We start from the raw sequence: 22,818 nt of genomic DNA on the forward strand, positions 1-22,818 counted from the left end.
CTCCTCCCCCTCCTCCTCCTCCTCCTCCTCCTCCTCCTCCTCCGCATGTTTGCACTGTGAATTTGGTTCAATTCTTAGGTATGTTTATAATGACCTTATTTTCTGAGCCAAAAATTAGGACACATGCTATGGCTGAGAAGAATTTTTCTTCTTCCTTGGTGGTCCATGCTAAGGTCTTCGCAGATCTTTTTCATTCTATACCCCTTAACTGTTTGTGTTACTCAAGGGTTTGTCTTTGGCCCCCCTTTCTTCTTATTTACCAGTGACTTAGCTACTGCTTATGCGCTGTTGACTCTCAAATCTTAATTTTCAGCTCAGGCCTCACCCCTGGACTCCAGGTAGGCAGCTCACTCCTCAGCAGCCCAAGGTGGATCGTTCCCAGACTCTGCAAGTTCTAGGTGAAGTCAACATTGCCTTTCACGAAAATCACTTCTTGATGAATGGCACCACTATTCACGCAGCACCCCACAGCCGGTCATCCCCTAAGTCTAGATGCTTCTACTTCCTAAATGCTCTAAAATCTGCTCTCTTTCTTTTAGAGCCTCATTCTTTTTTGTCTGATTTTCTTCCCACAGCCTCCAAACTGGTTCCCTTAGTGCAATGAGGCTTCTTCCGGGTACTGGGGCAGAAAAATAATTTTTCTCCCACCTTTCTAAGTTCTTCTAATCAAATTAATGAGACATTAATAGAATATGACCAAATTTATTAAGCATGGACATACAGGGGTTTCATAAGAATATGGGACCCTAAGGCATGCATTGGGCAGTCGAGGCTTATATGCCATTCTGGACTAAGGAGAGGCAGGCAGGGGTCTGGGACTTCAAAGGGAAGGTAGGCAACTCACAGGTAGATGAGAAAGATGAGAAAGAACAAACATATAATCAAATACTTGCCCGGGGCACCCAGAAACAATGACAGAGGGGGAATCAAACAAACTGATTTGCTTGGATACTCCTTGTCTGCTACACTTTATTCATAGATCAAGGTAAATATGCTAAGGTTCCCTTCCTGAAGCAGTTTGTTCTATCCGAATTTCTCCTCGAGGCAGCTAAAGAGGGGAGGGTCAAAGGTTCTTTCTGAGTTTTTTTTGTTTTTTTTTTTTTAAGATTTTTATTGGGGGAATTGGGGGGATGGGAACAGTGCTGGGGAATTGGGGGAAGGGGAACAGACAAGTTGCTGTCGTTTTGTTCTTCAGTCTAGTTGTGGAGGATGTTGCTTCACTGGCCCAAGTTGGCACCATCATTGCACTCTTCCCGGGTGAGGCAGATCAGTCGCTGGCTTCTGGACGGCCGCTCACTGCGACTGCTGGCCGCTCACGCTGACTGCTGACTACATATGGTAGCCCATGGCAACCCACTGCCACAGGGACTGTAGCCTACGCCGTCGCCGGCGACTCACAGCAGCCCAGCTCCAGGTTGAGCTGTTGTTCAGCATCTTAGCTGTGGAGGGCAGTGTCACTGGCCCTCATATGTGGGATCTGAACCGGGGCCCTCTGGCGTCCCAAGCCAGTTCTTAACCATCGCGCCACTTGGCCGGCCCTGAGTTTTTTGTTTCTTAAAAATAACCAGCTTAAAGTAATATCCCAAAAGGCATATTTCTTGGGGGGGTGGGGGGGGATGCAAACTCCAGTGCCCCTCACAGGCTTCCTCCAAACAAACAAAAACATTATGGTGTTGTGACAGGCTGCTTATCCTCCAGTGGCTCCCCATTATCCGCAAGGTAAAATCCAGACCCTTCAGTGTGGCAGAGAAAGCCCTCAGTGGCCTGCTGCCTGCTCCTTTGTCCAGGCTGGTTTCTCGTTGCTCCCACTTTGCCTCTTCCCTGCCTATGCTTCCCTCCCTGTGCTCAAACGCTGCTCTCCCTGCCAGGAAGGCGATCCCTCTCCCTCTGCCTCTTCCCCTTTCCCCTGATAAATGCCCCCTCATCCTGCATTTCGGACACCATCATCTCTGGGAAGCTGTCTAATAGCCCCTAACCCAGGCTCCATTATCAGAGTTAGATGCCCCATGTGCTCCTGTAACAGCACGGCCATCTCCCTACCTTAGCTCTTACCTGGCTGTGTTGTAATGCTCTGTGACCTGTCTCCCCCAGTGGGCAGTGAGCTTTGGAGAATGAGGCGACACTTGTTTTTCCTTTGTGTATTTCACACACTAGTACCTAGTAGGTGTTTAATAAATGTTGAATGAATTAATGATCAAGTTAATGATTGAATGTCTATAAGCGCATTGTGAGGCAGAATTCCTAACTTTTAGATTTTAATAGTCTTGGGAAATTCAAGTTGTTCCAATCCCTGTAGTTTATTGTCCCCATCGGTATAAGTGTACTTAAAAGATTAATAGAACGTAGAACAAAGGGTATATTTTTCCTGGGTGGGAGGGAGGGGGAGTGGACCTGGTGTGGTGCTTAGCTACATATATACACACATGTATGTGTGTGTGCATAGACACAGTCACACACATGCACACAGTTCAGCAACTGGGTCTAACTAAACTCGACTGCCATCTAATGTGTATCAGCACATTTCAAAACAAGGAAGTCAAACTAAAATTCAGAGGATCTCATAAAGGGAACATCTGACTCCCCTGCTTGATTGAACATTTGAGGCCAGAACCCTCTGTGTGATCATACTGGCTCCTGGGCTGAGGGCTGCCTGTGAGGAGTACACAGCCGTCCTACAGTTGAACTAGATTGTAGCTTAGGCAGGCACTGGATTCGGCTCTTTGGAGGGAATTGGGGTGGAATGAAGTAGCATGGGAATACCATTCCCTTTCTCATTTCTTTAGCGTTCTAGTAGATGCTGCAGGTGTAAGATTAAAATTAAGGGTTTATTTATAGTTCCTTTCCATCATCTCACGAGCACCATGTACAGATAGCTTGGTGTCAGCCCAGCTTCTGTGCTGCGGTTCTGCACAAGGCCTCTGTGCAGATGCATTCAGAGAACTTCCTGACTGGACAGAGGAGAGGGGAGTGACTATAGGGAGGGCTTTTTCACTGATCCTTTTGCTCTGTCACAAATGATGAGCACCAGTTTTGGACATGGTGTGGGGCTTGGCCCTGGGATAGGTGCCAAGTATGATAAAATGTGGTTCCTTTTCTGATTTTATTTAGAGCTCAGTCAAGGAGCAAACCAGCACGTATCATAGCGATTTGATAAATGCTACAGTTTGTCAAACATGTGTTTTAACCTTAAAAAAAGCAAAACTTTTTTAGGTTTAAGGAATAATATTTAAGGATAATATTTTAAAGTAATTTTTACCTGTGAAATGTGGTCAACTGTGTCCAACATAGGATAAGATGGTGCTGTTTTCAAAATAGCCCAACTGATGAACTGTTTGAGGCCCACCGGGGGGTATTGTCGTCCTTCCTGGTTTTTGTTTTTTTTTTTTTTTAAGATTTTATTGGGGAATTAGGGGAGGGGAACAGTGTTGGGGATTTGGGGAAGGGGACCAGCCAAGTTGTTCTTCAGTCTTCGTTGTGGAGGGCGCCAGTCGCCATCTGGCTTCCCACCGGCAGCTCGTGGCCTCTAAGCTCAAGGTGCTGAGTTCAATCTTAGTTGTGGGTGGGTGTAGCCACCATCCCATGCGGGAGTTGAACCAGCAGCCTTGTTGTTAAGAGCGCACGCTCAATCCACTGAGCCATCCGGGCGGCAGCTCAGCTCAAGGTGCCGAGTTCAGTCTTAGTTGTGGGTGGGCATAGCCCACCATTGAACAGGAAATCTTGTTGCTACACCAGCTGAGCCATCCTGGCACCTGTTGACAGTGTAGTGACAGCTCAGCTCGGGCGCAGCATCACTGGCCCATGTGGGAATCCAGCCGGTGGCCCCATTGCTCAGAGCTCGAGCTCTTAAGCCAACTCTTAACCAACTTAGCCACTCGGCCGGCCCTTCCTTCCTGTTTTTGAGGTGAGCATTGCTTCTCTCTCCCAACTTTTCCAGTGTCTGTTTCTGCCTAGTGCTGAGAGCTTGAGGGAGAGGAAGAGGCAGGGGGAGAAGAAAACAGGACCCTGCAAGGTGGATGGATGGTGCAGTGTATGTGGCCCTGTCTGCTTCCTGCAAACCCAGGGCTTTGTGTGTGTGTGTGTGTGTGTGTGTGTGTGTGTGTGTGTGTGCGCGCGCGTGCGGGGGGTGGGGGTGGGGGTGCAGTGCAGTTGCCCTGCCTTTCTGCATGGTCATGCGTTTTCCTCCTCCACTGACCTCTACTGGCTTAACTAAGACTCTGCATCACAGCTGTTTTTTTCTTAAATTTTTTTTTCAAGGAAGGTTTCACTTACTATAGGGTTGTTGGAAAAGTCATGACTTATTTTTTTTCTGTTTTTCGTTGCACAAATGCGTCATGACTTTTCCAACAACCTAATATTAAAAGCTTTTTGCATTGCTTTTTAAATATAATTTTCATAGAAATTAATACTTATAGGCTTTGATTAGTGGAATTTACATTTATCTATGAAATTCCTAGCCATCCCATTTGTGCATTTGACCTTTAGGATGCCATACCTGTTTTCTTTTTTGAATTGCTCTTATATCTCTGAAGATAAGGGAACAAATATTTTTATATAATTTTATTTTTAGATTGTAAAATGTATCGATTGCCCTTAATACATGTTGGTGTGAGGAAGGTAGTATATTTAGTGAAGGGAGCACAGAATTTAAAATAATTGCATCCACCCACTAGTTAGGGCAAATTGCTTAAGCTCTCCGGGCCTTATACTCGTATCTTTATCTCTAAAGGATGATTTCTGTTTCATAGGGGTAATGTAAGGATGAAGTGTACATGCAAAGCGTTTTGGGGGCTATTATTTCTGTAAAAATGTTTATTATTATTATTAAAATTGAACTAATATTATCTTGCCACCCTTTTGACCTGTATAGCTATTTAAAAAATCTTACAACATACCTGTACTAGCTATATTGACGTGTATCTTTTTTACTGGGATTTTTGGAAACACTGTTACTAATATATATGTGTTTGTGTGTGTGTGTGTGTGTGTGTATATAGATACACACACAAAAACATATATATGTAACTAATTACTAATATATATTATTAATATATATAAAATTATATATATCTTAAATTTATAACTATAGATCATTTGAGTGGTGGTTACATGTGGAGCTATGTGCACATAGGTTGTTTTTTGTTTTTTTTTTACAAAGTGGTATTAGAGTTTATTAGGAAAAGAACAACAAAGTATGTGGGTTGTTAACACTACTGTGATGCTAGCTGAATCAATGCCCGTGGTGTCTCAGATGCATAAGTTATAAGGTGATATATATATAATATATATATAATATATATGATATACATGATACATGATATCCATGATATACACTATATACCTGACATGATATACATGACACACATGATGTGATACACATGTTATACATGATGTATGTGATACACAATATACATGATATATATCACCTTGTAATTTATGCATCTTAGAGACCACAGGCATTGATTCAGCTAACATTATTTGTACAGTAGTGTAACAACCTATGTGCACACAGCTCCACATGTAATTGCCATATTAGGGAACAGTCCTGCATAGTGTAGTGGTTGAGAGAGCAACCTTTGAAGTTAGATTGCCTGGGTTCAAATTGTGGCTCTGTATAACCTTGGCCTCTCTGTGCTTCAGCACCTCAACTATAACAAGAGATTAATAATCACACTTATTCTGTGGGCTTGTTGGAAGACCACGTTTGGGATTTTGCTAGCAATACAGTCCTTTGAAAAGCCCTGTAGACTTCTTTTTCTTCACTTATAGTAGTATCCATAGCAAATAAACTGCCAACCATCTTGTCTAGCTTGAGGTATGTTGTCTTCTATTCATTAGCCTTTGTGCTCTGCCCAACCCTCTCAGGTGAGTATAACTGCTGTGAAGGAAGAAGAGGAAATGAATTTAGTGTAGGCAACCAGCAGTTTCTGCTACCATTAACTAACACCTACTTCCATTCATACAACAAATATTTTTCATATATTTGCCATGTGCCGTGAACTCTGCTAGGCTCTGGGTATACAACAGTGAGCAGGAAAAGAATGTTCTTAATCCTCACGCTTATTTTCTAGTGGGAGAGTCAGATAATAAACACATTTACATGTAGGTAGATCACATAAGAAATTGTGGTTAGTGTGATGAAGGAAATAAATGAAATAATAGATAATGCCATCTTTCCGGAATCAGCACTTCTTGCCCCTGCTGCCGTTCCTCACATACTCATAGATTCCTCACCTTTCCTACGTGGCCTTATATAGATAGAAGATAGCTCACAGCTCTTATCTCTCGTTTATTTAATGATATGTTTACTTCTGTGTCCACGTGGAGCTCCTGCACAGTGCCTGGACATAGCAGCTGCTTAGTACATGTGAAAGAAATACATAAAGGAATAGATAAATAATTTACAGGACAATTTATAGATTAGATTGAGTGTAAAATCTCATACATCAAGGATTAAAATGTTCAATATGTTCACAAAACAGGAAAGGTTTTGGATCTTGAATTCTCACAAGCTATGGTTGGTTAATGCATTTTTAAACAACAGTGATAATGACAATAATAATTGTTGGCAATTATTAAGTGCTTGATATGTGCCAAGCACCGTGTGAAGAACCTTACACTTCACGTAATAGGCTCTTATTATAATTCTCATTTTTCACTAATTAGGAGCGCTTGTCAAACTCAAAGACACCTCCAACTCAAATGTTCCAAATTGAACTCATGATTCTCACCCCAAGTCTGGTCCTTTCCCAGTGTTGCTCATCTCAGTGAATGGACAGTATCATCCATGTATTTGGAAAAAGCCAAAACCTAAGGAAAGACATGACTTTCCTTCATCCTCTCTATCAGTTAACATGTATTTAGATCCTGGTAACAAAATCAACCTAACAGTGGCTTCAGGGAAAAAGAAATTGAATCATATCACAAACAAGTCTAAGGTTAGTCTAAAGGGTTGGTCGCTCAGTGGTGTTACTGAGGCCAGGCTCTTTCTGGCTTTCATCTCTTCTGTCCTGAGCATGTCAGCTTTTGTCCTCAAGTCTGTTGTCTCATGATCAAAGATGATTGCCCAACTCCAGGGCAAAGCCTGTATTAATTTTTCTTCATAAATTTTTATTGTGAAATTTACAAAACAAATAATTAACCACTTTAAAGCATATGATTCATCTTGGCATTTAGGGCATGCCTTTAGTGGGCTCCCAGCACCTCTCTGGTTTCAAAACGTTTTCATCACTCCAAAAGAACACTCCATTACCCGTTAAATAATCACTCTCCATTCCCCTCATTTTCATCCCTTGGTGACCTCTAATCTACTTTCTGTCCCTATGGATTTGTCTGTTTAAGACCCTTTGTATAAAAGGAATCATACAACCTTATTTGTCTGGTTTCTTTTATTTAGCATAATGTTTTTGAGGTTCACCCAAGTTTAGCATGTATCAGTTCTTCCTTCCTTTTGATGGCCAATGTTAATTCCATTGCATATATGTATGTACCACAATTTGTTTACTCATTCAACTGCTGATAGGCGTTTGGTTGTTTCCACCTTTTGACTGTTGTGAATTGTGCTGCTATGAACATACATGAACCAAGTATTTGAATACCTGTTTTCAGTTCTTTTGGGTATATAGCTAGGAGTGGAATTAGTGGATTATGTGGTATTCTGTTTAACTTTTTTGAGGAACTGCCAAACCATTTTGCATTCCTACCAGCAGTGTACGAGGGCTCCTATTTTTCCACAGCTTCTACAACACTTGTTATTTTCTGTTTTAAAAATTACTGATTTCATCTTCCTAGTAAGTGTGAAATGGTATATCATTGTGGTTTTGATTTGCATTTCCTTACTGACCAATGATGTAGAACATCTTTTCATGTGCTGTTGGCTATTTGTTTATCTTCTTTGGAGAAATGTCCACTCAAGTCCTTTGCCCACCCTTTAATTGGGTTGTTAGTCCTTTTGTTGTTGTTGAATTACAGCAGTTCCTTGTGTGGGCAGTAAACCCCCATCACATATATAATTTGCAAGCATTTTCTCCCATTCTGCAGATTGTCCTCTCATCATCTTTGATGATGTCCCTTGTTGCACAAAAGCTTTTAATTTTTACGAAGTCCAGTTTTTTCTTTTGTGTTCCGGCTTTGGTGTCAAATCCAAGAATCCATTGCCGAATCCAAGGTCTTGAAGATTACTCCTGTGTTCTTCTCTAATAGTTCTATATTTTAGCTGCAATATTTAGGTCATTGATCCATCCTGAGTTAATTTTTGTATATGGGTTATCTCAGCACCATTAATAGACTGTTCTTTTCCTATTGAAGCATCCTGGCACCTTTGTCAAAAATTCATTGGCCATAGATGTTTGGGCCTATCTATCGCTGGACTCTCACTGTACTCTGCTGATCCACATGTCTTTTCCTATGCTAGTATTACACTGCTGTTACTACTTTAACTTTGTAGTAAGTTTTGAAATAAGGAAGTGGGAGTCCTCCAACTTTTTCTTTTCCAATATTGTGGCTATTTGAGGCCACATCTTAATATTAAGTCTTCCAGTTGATGAACATGGAATGTCTTTTCATTTATTTGTGTGTTCTTTAATTTCTTTCAGCAATGTTTTGTAGTTGTCAGTGTACAGGTCCTTCAATTTCTTGGTTAAATTTATTCCTAGGTGTTTTATTTTTTGGAATTGTTTTCTTAATTTCATTTTCACGTTGTGCATTGCTTGCGTATAGAAACACATCTGACTTTTGAGTGTTGATCTTGTACATTGCAATTTTGTTTAATTTGTTTATTAGTCTTTATTAGTCTTTTGTTTATTATTGTGCATTCTTTGGGATTTTTATATGCAGAATCATGTCGTCTGCAAATTACTTCTTCCTTTTCAATTTGGATGCCTTTTATTTCTTCTATTTGCCTAATTACTCTGGCTAGGACTTCCAGTAATGTTAAATAACAGTAGTGAAAGTTGGGCATCCGTGTCTTATACTTGATTTTAGGGGAGAAAACTTCCCAACTTTAAATATCGAGTATGATGTTAGCTATCAGTTTTTTAAACAATACCTTTTAACAGGTTAAGAAAAAAATTTTTTCTATTCCTAGTATGCTGAGTTTTATTTATCATGAGAAGTTGTTGAAGTTTGTCAAATGATTTTCTGTGTTTATTAAGATGATCATGTATGTTTTTCCCCTTCATTCTGTTAATGTGTTGTGTTATTACACTGATTGACTTTTTATGTTGAACCACTCTTGCATTCCTGTGACAAATTCCACTTGGTCTTGGTGTGTAATTCTTTCATGTGCTGTTGGATTTAGTTTACTAGAATTTTGTTGAGGATTTTTTTGTTTTGTTTTTTTTATCTTCATAAGAGGTATGGGCCTGTAATTGGTTCTTTGTCTGACTTTGTTATCAGATAATGCTGGCCTCATAAAATGTGTTAGGAAGTAGTTCCTCCTCTTCTGTTGTTTGGAAGTTTGAATAGGATTTTTGTTCATTTTTCTTTAAATGTTTGGTTGAGTTCAATGAAGCCATCTGGTCCTGAACTTTTATTTTTGAGGAGGTTTTTGATTATTGATTTAATCTCTATTGTTATAGGTTGATTGAGATTATCTATGTCTTTTCTAAGTTAGTTTTGGTAGATTACAATTTTTTCCATTTGATCTGCATTATCAAATTTGCTGGCATACAACTGTTCATAGTATTCTCTTACAATCCCTTTAATTTTCTTAACATAGGTAGTAATGTTCCCACTTTAATTTCTGATTTTAATTAGTTATATCCTCTCTTTGATTTTTGTAATCAGTATAGGTAAAGATTTGTTATTTGGTGATCTTTTCAAAGAACCAACTTTTGGTTTCCCTGATTCTCTCTATTGATTTTCTAATCTCGATTTTGTTATTCTTTGGCGATTTTGTTATTCTCTGGTGTGATCTTCATTATTTACTTTCCTTTGCTGGCTTTGGTTTGGTTTGCTCTTTTTTTTTTTTTTTTTAGTTGCGTAAAGCTTGTCAATTTGAGATCTTCTATTTTAATGAAGGCATTTATAGCTATAAATTTCCCTATACTGTTTTTGCTGTCCCTTATAAATTTTGGTATGTTGTGTTTGTATTTTCTTTCATGTCAAAGTATTTTCTAATTTTTCTGGTGATTTCTTCTTTGGTCCATTAGTTGTTTAAGGTTATGTTGTTTAATTTCTATATATTTGTGATTTTTCCAGTTTTCCTCATTGATTTTAGTGTTTCAATTCTTTGTGGTTGGAGAAGATACCTTGTATGATTTCGGTCTATTAAAATATATTGAGAATTGTTTTATGGCCTAACATATGGTCTATCCTGGAGAATGTTCCATGTGCACTTTAGAAAAAAGCATATTCTGCTTTTTTTGGGTGGAGTGTTCTCTATGTCTGTTAAGTGTAGTTGGTTTATAGTGTTGTTCAAGTCCTATTTCCTTTTTGATCTTCTGTCTAGAGGTTCTACCCATTATTGAAAGTGATAGAATGAAGTCTCCAATTACTTTTTTTTTTTTTAAAGATTTTTATTGGGGAATTGGGGGGATGGGAACAGTGCTGGGAAATTGGGGGAAGGGGAACAGACAAGTTGATGTCGTTTTGTTCTTCAGTCTACTTGTGGAGGACATTGCTTCACTGGCCCAAGTTGGCACCATCATTGCGCTCCTCCCGGTTGAGGCAGATCAGTCGCCAGCTTCTGGATGGCCGCTCACTGCGGCTGCTGGCTACATACTGTAGCCCATAGCAACCCACTGCCACAGGGACTGCAGCCTACGCCGTCGCCGGCGACTCACGGCAGCCCAGCTCCAAGTTGAGCTGTTGTTCAGCATCTTAGCTGTGGAGGGCAGTGTTCACTGGCCCTCATATGTGGGATCCGAACCGGGGCCCTCTGGCATCCCAAGCAAGTTCTTAACCATCGCGCCACTCGGCCGGCCCTCCAATTACTTTTGAAAAAACTGGATTTCTCCTTTCAATCCTTTCAGTGTTTACTTGATATCTTTTGTGGCTGTTTTAGGTACATATATATTTACAATGTATCTTCTTGATGAATTGGCCCTTTTGTCAATACATAGTATCCTTTATCACTTGTAACAATTTTTTACTTAAAAACATTTTGTTTGTTATTAGTGTAGTTATTCCAGCTTTATTCTGTTTATTACTTCTATGGAATATCTTTTTTCCATCCTTTCACTTCCAACCTGTTTGTGTTTGAGAGTCTAAAGTGCATCTCTTTTAAGGAACATAAAGTCAGATGTTTTCTAAATTCTGCCACTACTTATGTTTTAATTTGTGAGCTCAATCCATTTACATTTAAAGTAATTATTGATAAGAAAGGACTTTTGCCATTTTGCTTATTTTTTTAAATTTTATTGTTATTTTTAAAATTTTTTATGTCACATTCTTTTTTGTTTGCCAGTTCCCCAACTATCTCTTTATTTTTTATCGAATTCTTTCTTGTGTACCATTTTGATTTCTTCTTTTTCTCTGCTGTATATTTTTTACTTATTTCTTAGTGGTTACCAAGGGGATTTTTAACATCTTAAATTTACAACAATCTAGTTTGAATTGCTACTAACTATGCTTCTATAGCGTATACTCTGCTGCTATTCAGCTCTTCCTTTTGTTGTGATTGTAAATTACACATTGTAGTCCCATTAACATAGGCTTAACATTCTTGATTTATGTGTGTGTCTTTTAAGTTCACACAGGAAATAAAAGTTACAAACAAAATGCACAATACTAGCTTTTATACTTACCTTTGTATTGTAGTTGCCTTTACCAATGATCTTAATTTCTTTGTGTGGCTTCAAGTACTATCTATTCAGCCCTTCTTTCAGCCCGAACAATTTGTTTTAACATTTCTTTTAGGGAAGGCCTATTAGCAATGAACTTCATTAGCTTTTGCTTATCTGGAAGTGTCTTGAGTTTTTCTTCACTTTTAAAGAATAGTTCTGACAGACACAGAATTCTTAGTAGACAGTATTTTTTCTTTAAGCACATTATCTTCTCATAGTGTCCTGACTCCCAGGATTCTGATGAAATCTTTCATCAGATGAAGAAAAAATCTTTCTGCTTTCAGGATTTTTCTCTTTGGCTTTCAACAGTTTGATTACTACGTGTCTCTTCTGGGTCTCTTTGAGTTCATCCTTCTTGGAGTTTGTTGAGCTTCTTGGCCATGTAGATTTCATATCTTTCATCAAATTTGGGAGGTTTTCAGCCATTTTTCTTCAAATATTTTTCTGCCCCTTTGTCTTCTCCTCATGTACACTTAATGGTGTCCTATAGGTCATTTGGGTTCTATTCATTTTTCTTCATTCATTTTTATTTTTTGTCCTCAGATTAGGTAATTTCAGTTGTCCTATCTTGAAGTTGGGTGATTTTTCTGTCTTCTCAAACCTGCTGTTGCATTCTCTAGTGAATTTTTCATTTCAGCTATTGTACTTTTCAGTCCTAGAATTTCTAATTGATTCCCTTCTATAATTTTTATCTCTTTATTCATATTCCCTACTTGTTCGTATATCCTTGTCATGATTTCCTATAGTTCTTGGTGGTTCCCTTCAGCTCTTTGAATGTATTTAGAGAGTTAATTTAAAGTCTTTGTCTAGTAAGTCCAGTCAATGTTTGGACTTCTGTGTCCATGATTTTGTCACTTTCTTTTTTCCTATGAATGGGCCATTTCCTGTTTCTTTGTATACTTCACAATTTTTTGTTGAGAACTGGATATTTTAAATATTATAATGCAGTAACTTTGAAAATCACATTCTTTCTCCTCCAGAGAATGCTTCAGCTGTCTGTTTAGCAACTTTTCCAAACTATATTTGCAATGAATATATTTCTTGTTATATGCTATCTTTGACATTTTTGTTCTCTTATCGCTGAGGTAAACCAGTGATTTTTTTTAATGTATGGACTTAATAATGGAAAAAAAGATCTTTTGTTTCTTTAAATTCTTTTGGCAGACATTGTGTGGGAAGCCCTTCAGTCCTAGGGGATTGAAACAATGGCCAATCTCCTTTCTAGTCTTTCAGTGAACTGCCAGGCAAATCAAAACACTCATCACCAAAATTTGGAGGACAGGGTTCCCATCTTGTTACCAGCAAGGCACTCAGTGAACATGGGCCACTGTCCCCACAACTGTCTGCTACAGGGGTGGAGCATTCATGATGGTAGCAGCTAGCAAAAGATGAAATTCACTAACATATAGCAGGCTTTTTCTTCACAAGCATTGCCTTGTGTGCTGCAAGTATCTAACTGGACTAGAGTTTTGTAATAGTGATTCTGACACTTCTTGCCAGCTCAATAGTTGATTTGGTATAGGGACTGATTCCTGGAACTCCCTACTCTGCCATTTTCCATGATGTCACTCTTGTATTCTTGTTGAGGTAATAATCTCCATATAAAAACATACTGGCGGGCTGGCTGAGTGGTGCGTTGGTTAAGAGCTGGCTTGGGATGCCAGAGGGCCCCGGTTCGGATCCCACATATGAGGGCCAGTGACACTGCCCTCTACAGCTAAGATGCTGAACAACAGCTCAACCTGGAGCTGGGCTGCCGTGGGTCAAGGGTGATGGCGTAGGCTGCAGTCCCTGTGGCAGTGGGTTGCCATGGGCTACTGTGTGTGGCCGGCAGCCAGCGTGAGCGGCCAGCAGCCACTGTGAGCAGCTGTCCAGAAGCTGGCGACTGATCTGCCTCCCCTGGGAAGAGTGCAATGATGGTGCCAGCTTGGGCCAGTGAAGCGACATCCTCCACAACTAGTCTGAAGAACAAAACAACAGCAACTTGTTTGTTCTCCTTCCCCTGATTCCCCAATAAATTCTTTAAAAAAAAAAAGAAAAAGAAACACAAATAGTGTTAAAAAAAATACTGGCATATATTGTAGAAAGAATTTATATAAGTAAAGGCTGATATGTGTATAAATAGTGTATGTATCAAATTACGTCTTAGAAATTATTTACCATTATACCTGTCCATATCACAAATTGGGACAGTTGACCAAAAAGACGGAATTTTGCATGTCTGTGTAGTGTCACTATATATCACTACACTGTATCTTGTGGCTCTGCAGAGAAAATGGCATTTCTTTATTGTTTCTGTAGTTAGTCTTTTTCTGACCACTTCTTACAGAAGACCTATTGATTAGGTGGAGAAAAATCCAACACTATTTAAAACTTAGTCTAGTTTGATCACTTAAGTTGTTTTTTAGGTAGTGTCCAATTTTCAGAGATAAAAATGCTCTGTCTTTGTCTGCTTTTTATCCTTGGATGGTTTAAGAGGATGGGATAAGGAGTATGGCATATATGATCTCCTAGCAGTGGGGAGCTGCTCATGTCCCTTAGTTTGATGTTTGCTACTTCGTCTGGTCTGGGGAGCAATGTCTTGTTACCTCCTAGTTGTGTTTGCCTTGCCAGCATGTGCAGATGATGTCATGGCTGGTGTAACTCATGGTGAGACCTGTATGGCTGTTGTCAGAACCTAAGCAGCGCTCCCTGACTACTTCCTCTCTTTCATTCTTCCTCTCTGAGCTCTCTATCTGGCCTGCTGGCCTGGCACATCATTTATAGCCTTTGCTACAGGATTACTCTGCCCCATGGTAGGCCCTTTGGCCAGCCCATCAGCTCAGGAAATGTGATTCTCAGAGCTTGCTATTGCCTGACCATGCTTGGAAAAACTGTCTCTCGAGACATGGCTGGCCTGGCCTATAATACTATGGTCTTACTGTGTAATCCTTCTGTGTGTGTCACGCTGCATATTGCTTCATTTTATCTCTCTGCATTTCCTTCAGCACTAAAACCTAATAGCGCCCCAGGCAGATGAATGCTTCCAGCAGACTAGGGCAAAAGTCATACTTAGAGAGGCAAAACAACAACAAAAATAATAATTTGCAACCACTGTCACTATTACATGTGTGTACATAGACATATATGAAAATAACATTTAAAGACTTGCATATAGTTCTTAATGTATACAAGCCTAAATTTAGAATCTTTAGAGAGGTATATGTGGTATGCATGCATATATGTGTATGTATATATATCACATATACATGTTAAGATATATATACCATAGTTAAGATGTTACATATAAACATGTATGTATGTATTAATTAAGAGGTTTAGTTTTTATAAAAATTTTCCTGTGACTAAAAATACTTGATTTAACACACATTTTCTTCTGTTGCAGGACAGTTCGTGTATGGTTAAAGAGAGATAGTGGACAATATTGGCCAAGCATATACCATATGATGCCTTGTAAGTATCCGGATTTCCGTCTTTAAAAACCAGACATTGACCCCAACTCCCCTTCCTTCCAAGATTGCCTCCTCTTTATTTTCTTCCTGAGCAGGGATGCCTGAGGGTTAGGCTTATTGTTATAATGGAGAATACCATATTAAATCATTTTAGATTTTCTAAAACTCTCCATATGTAAAATAAGAAAATTGTTCTGAAATTGGTGATATATTCATAGGTTCTGAATGAGATTAATGGAAGGACTGCAGTGCATAGGCTTTCTGATTATAGCAGTGTCCCTCTGTTTTCTAACTTTTTGTTTAACTTTTTTTGTAAAGTAATTCCTTAGACAAGTCAAAATTTTGTCCAGTGATTACATTTGTGAAGTAAATTTGTGCTCGCAATGTTGTTATTTACTCAAATTCAAAACATTCAACATTGAACATTCAGTTCTCAAAAGAATTTGCTTAGGATTGAAACATTCTAGTTAGAAGTCAACCTCATTTCCCCAAGATCTTATGTAAGAAATATGTCCTTGCACTGATAAGTAGTGAATCTTTCAAATATACTTAAAAAAAAAAAAGATATGATTGATTCTTAGACTCATACACGGGTAGAAGTTCCCCTGCACGGAGGGAAGAGCTGGCTCTCCAAAATAAGAAATTTCTTTTTAGCTTAGTGTTTTATCATTAAAATTAATGAAGTTTGGGCACCCTATTCCATGTTTATTTTAGTGTAAAGTAATTATTTAAATTCATTATCAGTTGTATTAGTAAACATTTCCCTTATTTCCCTTCCTTTAAATCTTAACTAAAATTGACGCCCTCGGAAAATCCCTCTGGTTTGTTGCTTGGGCTCATGTACCCTCTGGTTTGCTGCAGAGTCACCTCTTCCCTTGTTAAAAGTAGCTGAGTTTGAGGAGTACATGGCATAATGTACAACCAAAATCATGCTAAATTGTAGATGTGATTAAGTTTATGCCTCTGGCAAAAGAATATTGTAATAACATAAAAACAATTTTGCCTGTTTATGAACAAATGAATTATTAAGGATGTAATGGTTTTCTGTGATTTTCAAATTATCTTTGAGGTTTTGTATCTCTTTCAAATTTTGCATGATAAACACGAAGCTGAAGCCAGTACTCAACCCTACATTAGTAAAGAAGAAATTTCTTATAATTCTGAGTGGTTATATTTGCCCCTTACCTGTTGTGCCTCCAGCAGACACCATTATATGACAAAGGCCCTAGGCGAAATTTCTTATTAAGCTGTGGTAGTGATGGGGGCTTAGGTAAATGGAAAGGGAAACGAATTATCTGATTTTTTCCCCCCTGATTTTTAAGTGGTATGAACCAGTCTTATCTATGCTATGGTCTTGCTGTTTCATCAAACTTGACACAGTATCTCACTGAAAGAAATGGGGAACATCTTTAATCCAAAAAGTTGAAGTTGACCCCAGAGACCTGTCGCTCTCATGACGGTGAACAGAGGAGAGGTGGACCTGTGCAGAATAATGAGGGCTTGGGAATAGCAAGCAAGGAATCTTCTTGAGATGAATGCTAATAGGAACCTCATGAAGACACAGGACCCTAAGCAATAGCTTACCCACCCCCTGTCCCATACACACTTCCATACACATTTTGGTATCATTCTCTAATGTTTTCTTTATTTGAATATCACTGAGAATACAGCAAAGCTTCGTGTTGCATTTTCATCATTTATTAAGCTGTGTGCAGGAATGACTAAAAGGCTACTATAGCTCCTGAGCCTAGTATAGGTGTTCAATAAATAAATACTTATTGAAGATTTGAATCTGATAATAAAGATGAATTTCCCTGAGAACATTGTTATAATTTTCCTAATGACTGAACACAATCTTTGAGAAGAAGGCTCCTCTAAGTATTTGCATATTTTACCTATGATGTCATACTAAAGGGAGTAAAAAATTGATTCGTTTGCTGTGGACCTGCAACATTAGGATCACCTGAGAACTTACTAGAAATGTAAATATTGGGTTTCCACTCCTGATTTCTGAATCAGAATCTGCATTTTAATAAGATCCCTAGGTAATTTGAATGCTCTTTCAAGTTTGAGGACATTGTCTTGTGGCAATTTACATATGTTCATATGAATGCATGTAAAGCCTCATGCATATATAGTGTTGATTTGTAAATACATAAATAGAAGTACATGTTCTAGTCGATCAGACATTTACTGCACACCTACTGTATACAGGCCATCAAGCTAGGTTCCAGGATTTGCTGATGAGCAAGGCTCATATGGTCAAGATGATTTCGATAATTTTTCGTTGTTGGATGGCTCCACTGCTGTGGAGAGGTAAAAGATCAAAAGGCTATGTCCTTCACAATCGGTCAGAAATTGGCTTTTATGTTCCTAGAAATCGTTTGCATTTAGATAACATAGTCACTGATCTCTGAGCAAGAATTTAAGTTTTGTTTAACATGAGAGAGTGCAGAATCTTATTGCATAATGAAATATGCTATATTTTCAGTCAATCACAAAATCTGAAATAGCTTTGAATTTCCAAGCAGTTGTTTTGCAATCCTTTGTTTTGCAAGGTGTTTTGTTAAGAGATTAGTATTATCCTTAAATAACAGTTAATGTGGTATTAGTTACAAAATAAGTGATAAGGTCCAGTGTATCTGGAGGCTATAATAGAGACACCACAAAGCAGATATGACCATATTGTGTGTTTATAGTGGTAAACAGTAAGTAGCATTCCAAATTCCGAAAAAAACATAAAATACCTTGTACATATAATATATGACTTAATTGTTTATTTTGTCCATTAGAATACCTTTTAAATATAGTACTTGTCATGTTCTGGGTAGGATACTAACGTGTAGCATTGAGAAGAATTTGAAGTTTAATAGAGGGAAGGAAACGGAAGGCATTAGATGGGAAAGAGTGAATAGTGAAGGCTAAGTTAGATGGCAGGGAGTGAGCCTGAAAGTGCGAGTGTGAAAAGGCTACGTGAGCCTGCAGGAGTGGGAGACAAGAGAAAGATGAGGAGCAGGCACGTCATGATCAAAAGCAAAACCAGTGCTTTGGGAGTGTCCTATACCTTGTCTTTTCAGAGAAACTCCCGCATCCCTGCAGGACGGAGCCTGGAGAAACCACACTTGCCTCCTTAAGGCTACTTGCCCCTGAGCCAATCTGATTTTCCCAGGAATTTAGAATTTGGAGTATGAGATGCTAGTCTTATCTCAGGCTGGTCCCTTGAGCTGGGAACACGTAGAGCTGTGAAGCACTTGTGTGCTTAAAGAAACAGTGAAAGTTGACCTGCTTAAAAGGAAATGTGAACAATGGAGGAAGGACCACTTGGCTCCAGAGGGAGAGAATCCTGAGCAAGTGATGCTGAATATTTTTCTCCTCACCCTCCTAACCTCTGGAGGACTTGCCTTGCTTCTGCCTTTGAGTTGAAGAGATACTTCTCTTACTGGATATGCCCATTTGTGCTTAAGTTCACTCCAGTGGGTTTTTGTTCCTTGTAACCGCAAGTATGTGACTCAGCCTAGCCCTGACCATATACCTCCTAGTTCCTCTCTGTTCAGTGTCTCATGGGTCTCTGTGATCTTTAAAGAGAAAGGACTGAGCCATGTCCCTATTGGTGTCACTGTGGTGTGAAGCTGAAAATAGTCTGAGAAAAGTGAGGGCAAGTAAAGAAGAAAAGCAGAAAGAAATATTTATTCTATTTTCCTTAATTTCTTTGGATAGTTCATTCAACAGATTTTAAATGTTTCTTCTGTACTAAACACCAGGCAGTGTGCTAAGGATATGGTGGTTAAATATGGCCGATGATTCCTGTCTTCATGGTGTGTAGTCTGATGGGGAAGGAAGACCTAAAATAAGTACCATCCGTGATGCTTGGTGAGTGTTACAACAGGGAAAGTGGGCATAATGGACACAAGATCACAGAGGCTCCCTGAGGAATGTCCATTTTAAACCCCTGCTGCCTCTAGAGAATGTGGGGTGACTGATGACTTGTTTTAGTTTCCTATAAGCTGATTTTTATGGATGAGCGAGAAATAAGGGCATTTCCTTATCAAATATTCTTTCAAAAAATAATATCCTCCTGACATATGTCTCATAGTACCTGCTTATTGCCTGTGACAAGATCAAGTTACAAGCTACCCAACTGGGACCTGCCTGGGCTTGGAAACCAGAAGGAGCCTTCCTGACCGTACAGAGCTGAGGTTTTCAGTTGTATCCATAAGTGTGATTATTTGTTTCAGGCTTCTAATAGGTGCCATTTCAACCACCACATTAGTATCACACTACAGAGGAAAAACACACACACATGAAAAGCACAGGCATTTCTGTTTTCGTGGTTAAGATGTTTTAGATTTACTTTACCAACTAGGTCAGACAAAGGAATGGAGGAGAGAGATCTCACAGAAGCTAGGGTGGCAGGTGTTGGAGATTTTCTTACTCTATTAAAGTATTGGGTATCGTGTCTGAGCATCTATTGCCAACTTTTCCCCTTGGGCATGGAGAATAGGTAAAACACCTTGGCTACCAATGATGGTCGTGAATAGGAGGTTAAGAAAGCCAGAGCCTTGGGAATGAAGGTGTGTAGGATAAGCCACCGTGGGCTCTGTTGTTCCCAGGGCAGGCAGGTGGCATTTACTTTGGCTCCTAAGTGTTTATAAATTTGTCCTGAAAGCAAAACAGAAGACAGTTTTTTAAAGATAACTACAGATAAAAAGCAGCATACCTAACAGAGCCATACAGTGACCTGTTTTGTCACATTCCCAGCTCTCTGCCGTGGCCTGGTGGGATGCCACTGCCCAGTCTGAAGTTGTGGTTGAACCCCTTGGTTTTCACACAAGTATGGCCACTTTACCATTTGCTCGGCTAACTTTTAAAGTATAGGAACTCTAGTCCTCACTGAAAAAACCTAATTCTGAACTGTCTGCTTCCCAGTTTATATCAAAAGCCCAGTTGAGAGAAAGGCTATGAAGGCAGCATAAAGGATATGCAGTCCAATTACTCATCTGCATTGTGAGTTTTCCTACTTGTGTTAGCCCTCCGCAGAAATGCCTTCATGCATCGTGCTCTCAGCTCATACCGATGTGTACACTATGGCGATTTTTGAAGTACTTGTGTACCCTAGTGCTTAGCACCCTTTTCATGAGAAGCACTAAGCAGTAGTATTTTTCAGATAAGAGGGCCAGAATCACTTTGCTTTCTCTAAGGTGGAGCTTACCATTGTGCATGCTACAGCATATTGGGATGGTCCAAATGGCTTACCGGCCACAAGGACTGATCTCCTTAGCAGGGCTGGGGAGATCCAGTCATTTGGGCCCTAGCAGTGTCTTCCATTTACTGCAGTGACTGTACAAATCTAACTTTCTGTGTATGTGTTAAGAGGCAAAAAAGGTTTGGAGAGCACTTCGAAGGACCTCTGGTACATGGTTTTTATGGATATGTGAAAAATGGAACCTGTTATGTTTCCCAGCAGATCTTTATTCTAATTTATATATATAAATATATATATTTCCTTAGCCATGACTTTTTGCTTACTTCTATTGTTTGGTTATATTGTTCCTGCTTTTTAAGCCATTTGAAATTCTTTGTGAAATGGAGTAGGGAATGTATTAAATAAGTGATCTTAGTTAAGAGGCATAGAGAGATGAAGATTGAACAGAGTCTTGCTGTTTACATTAAGTTCGCCCAAAAATATGCTTTGTTTTAGATTGGAGTACAGTAGTACCCCCTTACCTGTAGTTTCGGTCAACTTGGTCAAACATGGTCCGAAAATATCAAATAGAAAATACCAGAAATAATTCATAAGTTTTAAATTGAGCACCGTCCTGAGTAGTGTGATGAAACCTCTCTCTGTCCTGCCCCATCCTGCCCGGGTCATGAATTATCCCTTGTCCAGCATGTCCACGCTGTATACGCTCGTTAGTCTTTTAGTAGCCATCTCAGGGATCAGATCGACTGTCCTTGTGTCGCAATGCTTGTGTGCAAGTCGTCCTTATTTTGCTTAATAATGTACCCAAAGTGCAAGAGTAGTGATCCTGGCAATTTGGATATGCCAAAGAGAAGCTGTAAAGTGCTTCCTTTAAGTGAAAAGGTATGTATGTACGTATAGGAAAAACAATGTATAGGGGTCAGTACACTCCATGGTTTCCGGCATTTACTGGGGGTCTTTGAAGTAGCCCCCATGGATAAGGAGAGACTACTATATTCAAAATATCTTGTAGGTTAGAACCTGTGCCTGGGTGGGAAACTGGTATTTGACGTTCATTTTTGCTACTGATGTGTTGAATCAACTTTGGTCAAGTCCTTTACATTTTCTCTGCTCTGAAGCCTCACAGGTAAACTGTCCATTTTCTTTGTTCTCAATTTTGCCAAAGTATTTTGGTTATGAGATATATCAAATAAATATTTGTAAAGTCCTTTCACGTTCTTGATGTTTAGCAGTGTCATTGCTTATCTTAACCCAGAGGGACTAGGAAAGATTCACTAATTCGTGAGGGTGTGGCTGGATTGGTTCCCTTTACCCGTTTTTTGGAACTATATAGTCCTAGAGCAATGAGATAACTTGACATTGAGGATTTAGAATATTAAAATGGTTAATATGTTCATAAGCTTTATATCTGGGATGGAAATGAATTATTCTGTATGTAAATTGCAAATGTTAGTTTTCCCATTGGTGAGGTGGAAGGAGCACTTTCAGTGATTTAGGACTGAAGGTGGTTCATGTGCTATCTAACCTCTTCTGCTGGGTTTAAGGGAGTTTGAGGGAAAATTCATGGGGATAGGTTAGTGAACGAAAGGTATTTGAAATAATGGATTTGCAGTTCTGTTTTTATAAGGTAGTATTTGTCTTGGTGACTTTTGGACAATATCTTTAATTCAATTAAGGAAGTTTCTTGGCTGACAGGGGAATATGTGTATAATTAGGAAAGGCCCACCATCCTATTGTCTAATCTGTATCTTATTTCAAATAACTTCTTGGTTATGAAGTATTTGTGAATACTTCATATTCAAATAATTTCTTGGTTTATGAAATTGTAAAGTATATTGTTCCTTTTGATTTCCTTTTGTTTTGGTTATATTATGGAACCATGTGTGAAAACAATTTATTGTTTTTACTATTTACATTTTCAAAAATAATCTGACCTTTTAATTTTATGTTTACTAAGAAGGAAAGGTGCCCAAGGAACTTTTGGTTTTTAACGGAAATGAAGGAAAACATAGATTATTCAAACTAAAAATAACATGTATTAATATGAGTAATTATAGCATTTATTTAACATACTCTTATTTGATTTCGTCTCACAAAGTAATTTATACCTTTTTTTTTAGCTGAACCCTCCTGCCACCTGTTGGCAGCTCAGCGACAGCTCTTAACCAACTGAGCCACTCAGCCGGCCCTAGAGTAATTTAAAATTTATTGTATAGATCACTTTACTGTAACTTAAAATTAGTCAGGGAGAAAAAGTGACCACTGCTAGTTCACTGTAATTTTGTTGATGTCTCTTAGACTAAATTAAAAGAAAACAAAAGGTTAATTTTAGTTGAGTGCATAAAATATTTGATTTAAATGAAAAACGCTTTTTTTTTTTTTT

The 22,818-nt window shown here is 38.9% G+C and overlaps 1 protein-coding gene across 1 annotated transcript in view; it reads left to right on the forward strand.

Annotated features, from left to right (window-relative positions):
- WDFY2 (WD repeat and FYVE domain containing 2) overlaps positions 1 to 22,818 on the forward strand; it is a 182,287-nt gene that overhangs the window by 70,471 nt on the left and 88,998 nt on the right. Inside the window, exon 2 of the mRNA XM_019668888.1 lies at positions 15,169 to 15,236. Coding sequence (XP_019524433.1) covers positions 15,169 to 15,236 — 68 coding nt within the window. The remainder of the gene's footprint in view (positions 1 to 15,168; positions 15,237 to 22,818) is intronic.

Source organism: Hipposideros armiger, unplaced genomic scaffold (genome assembly GCF_001890085.2).
Source record: "Hipposideros armiger isolate ML-2016 unplaced genomic scaffold, ASM189008v1 scaffold_541, whole genome shotgun sequence".
In the NCBI taxonomy this organism is placed as follows: domain Eukaryota; kingdom Metazoa; phylum Chordata; class Mammalia; order Chiroptera; family Hipposideridae; genus Hipposideros; species Hipposideros armiger.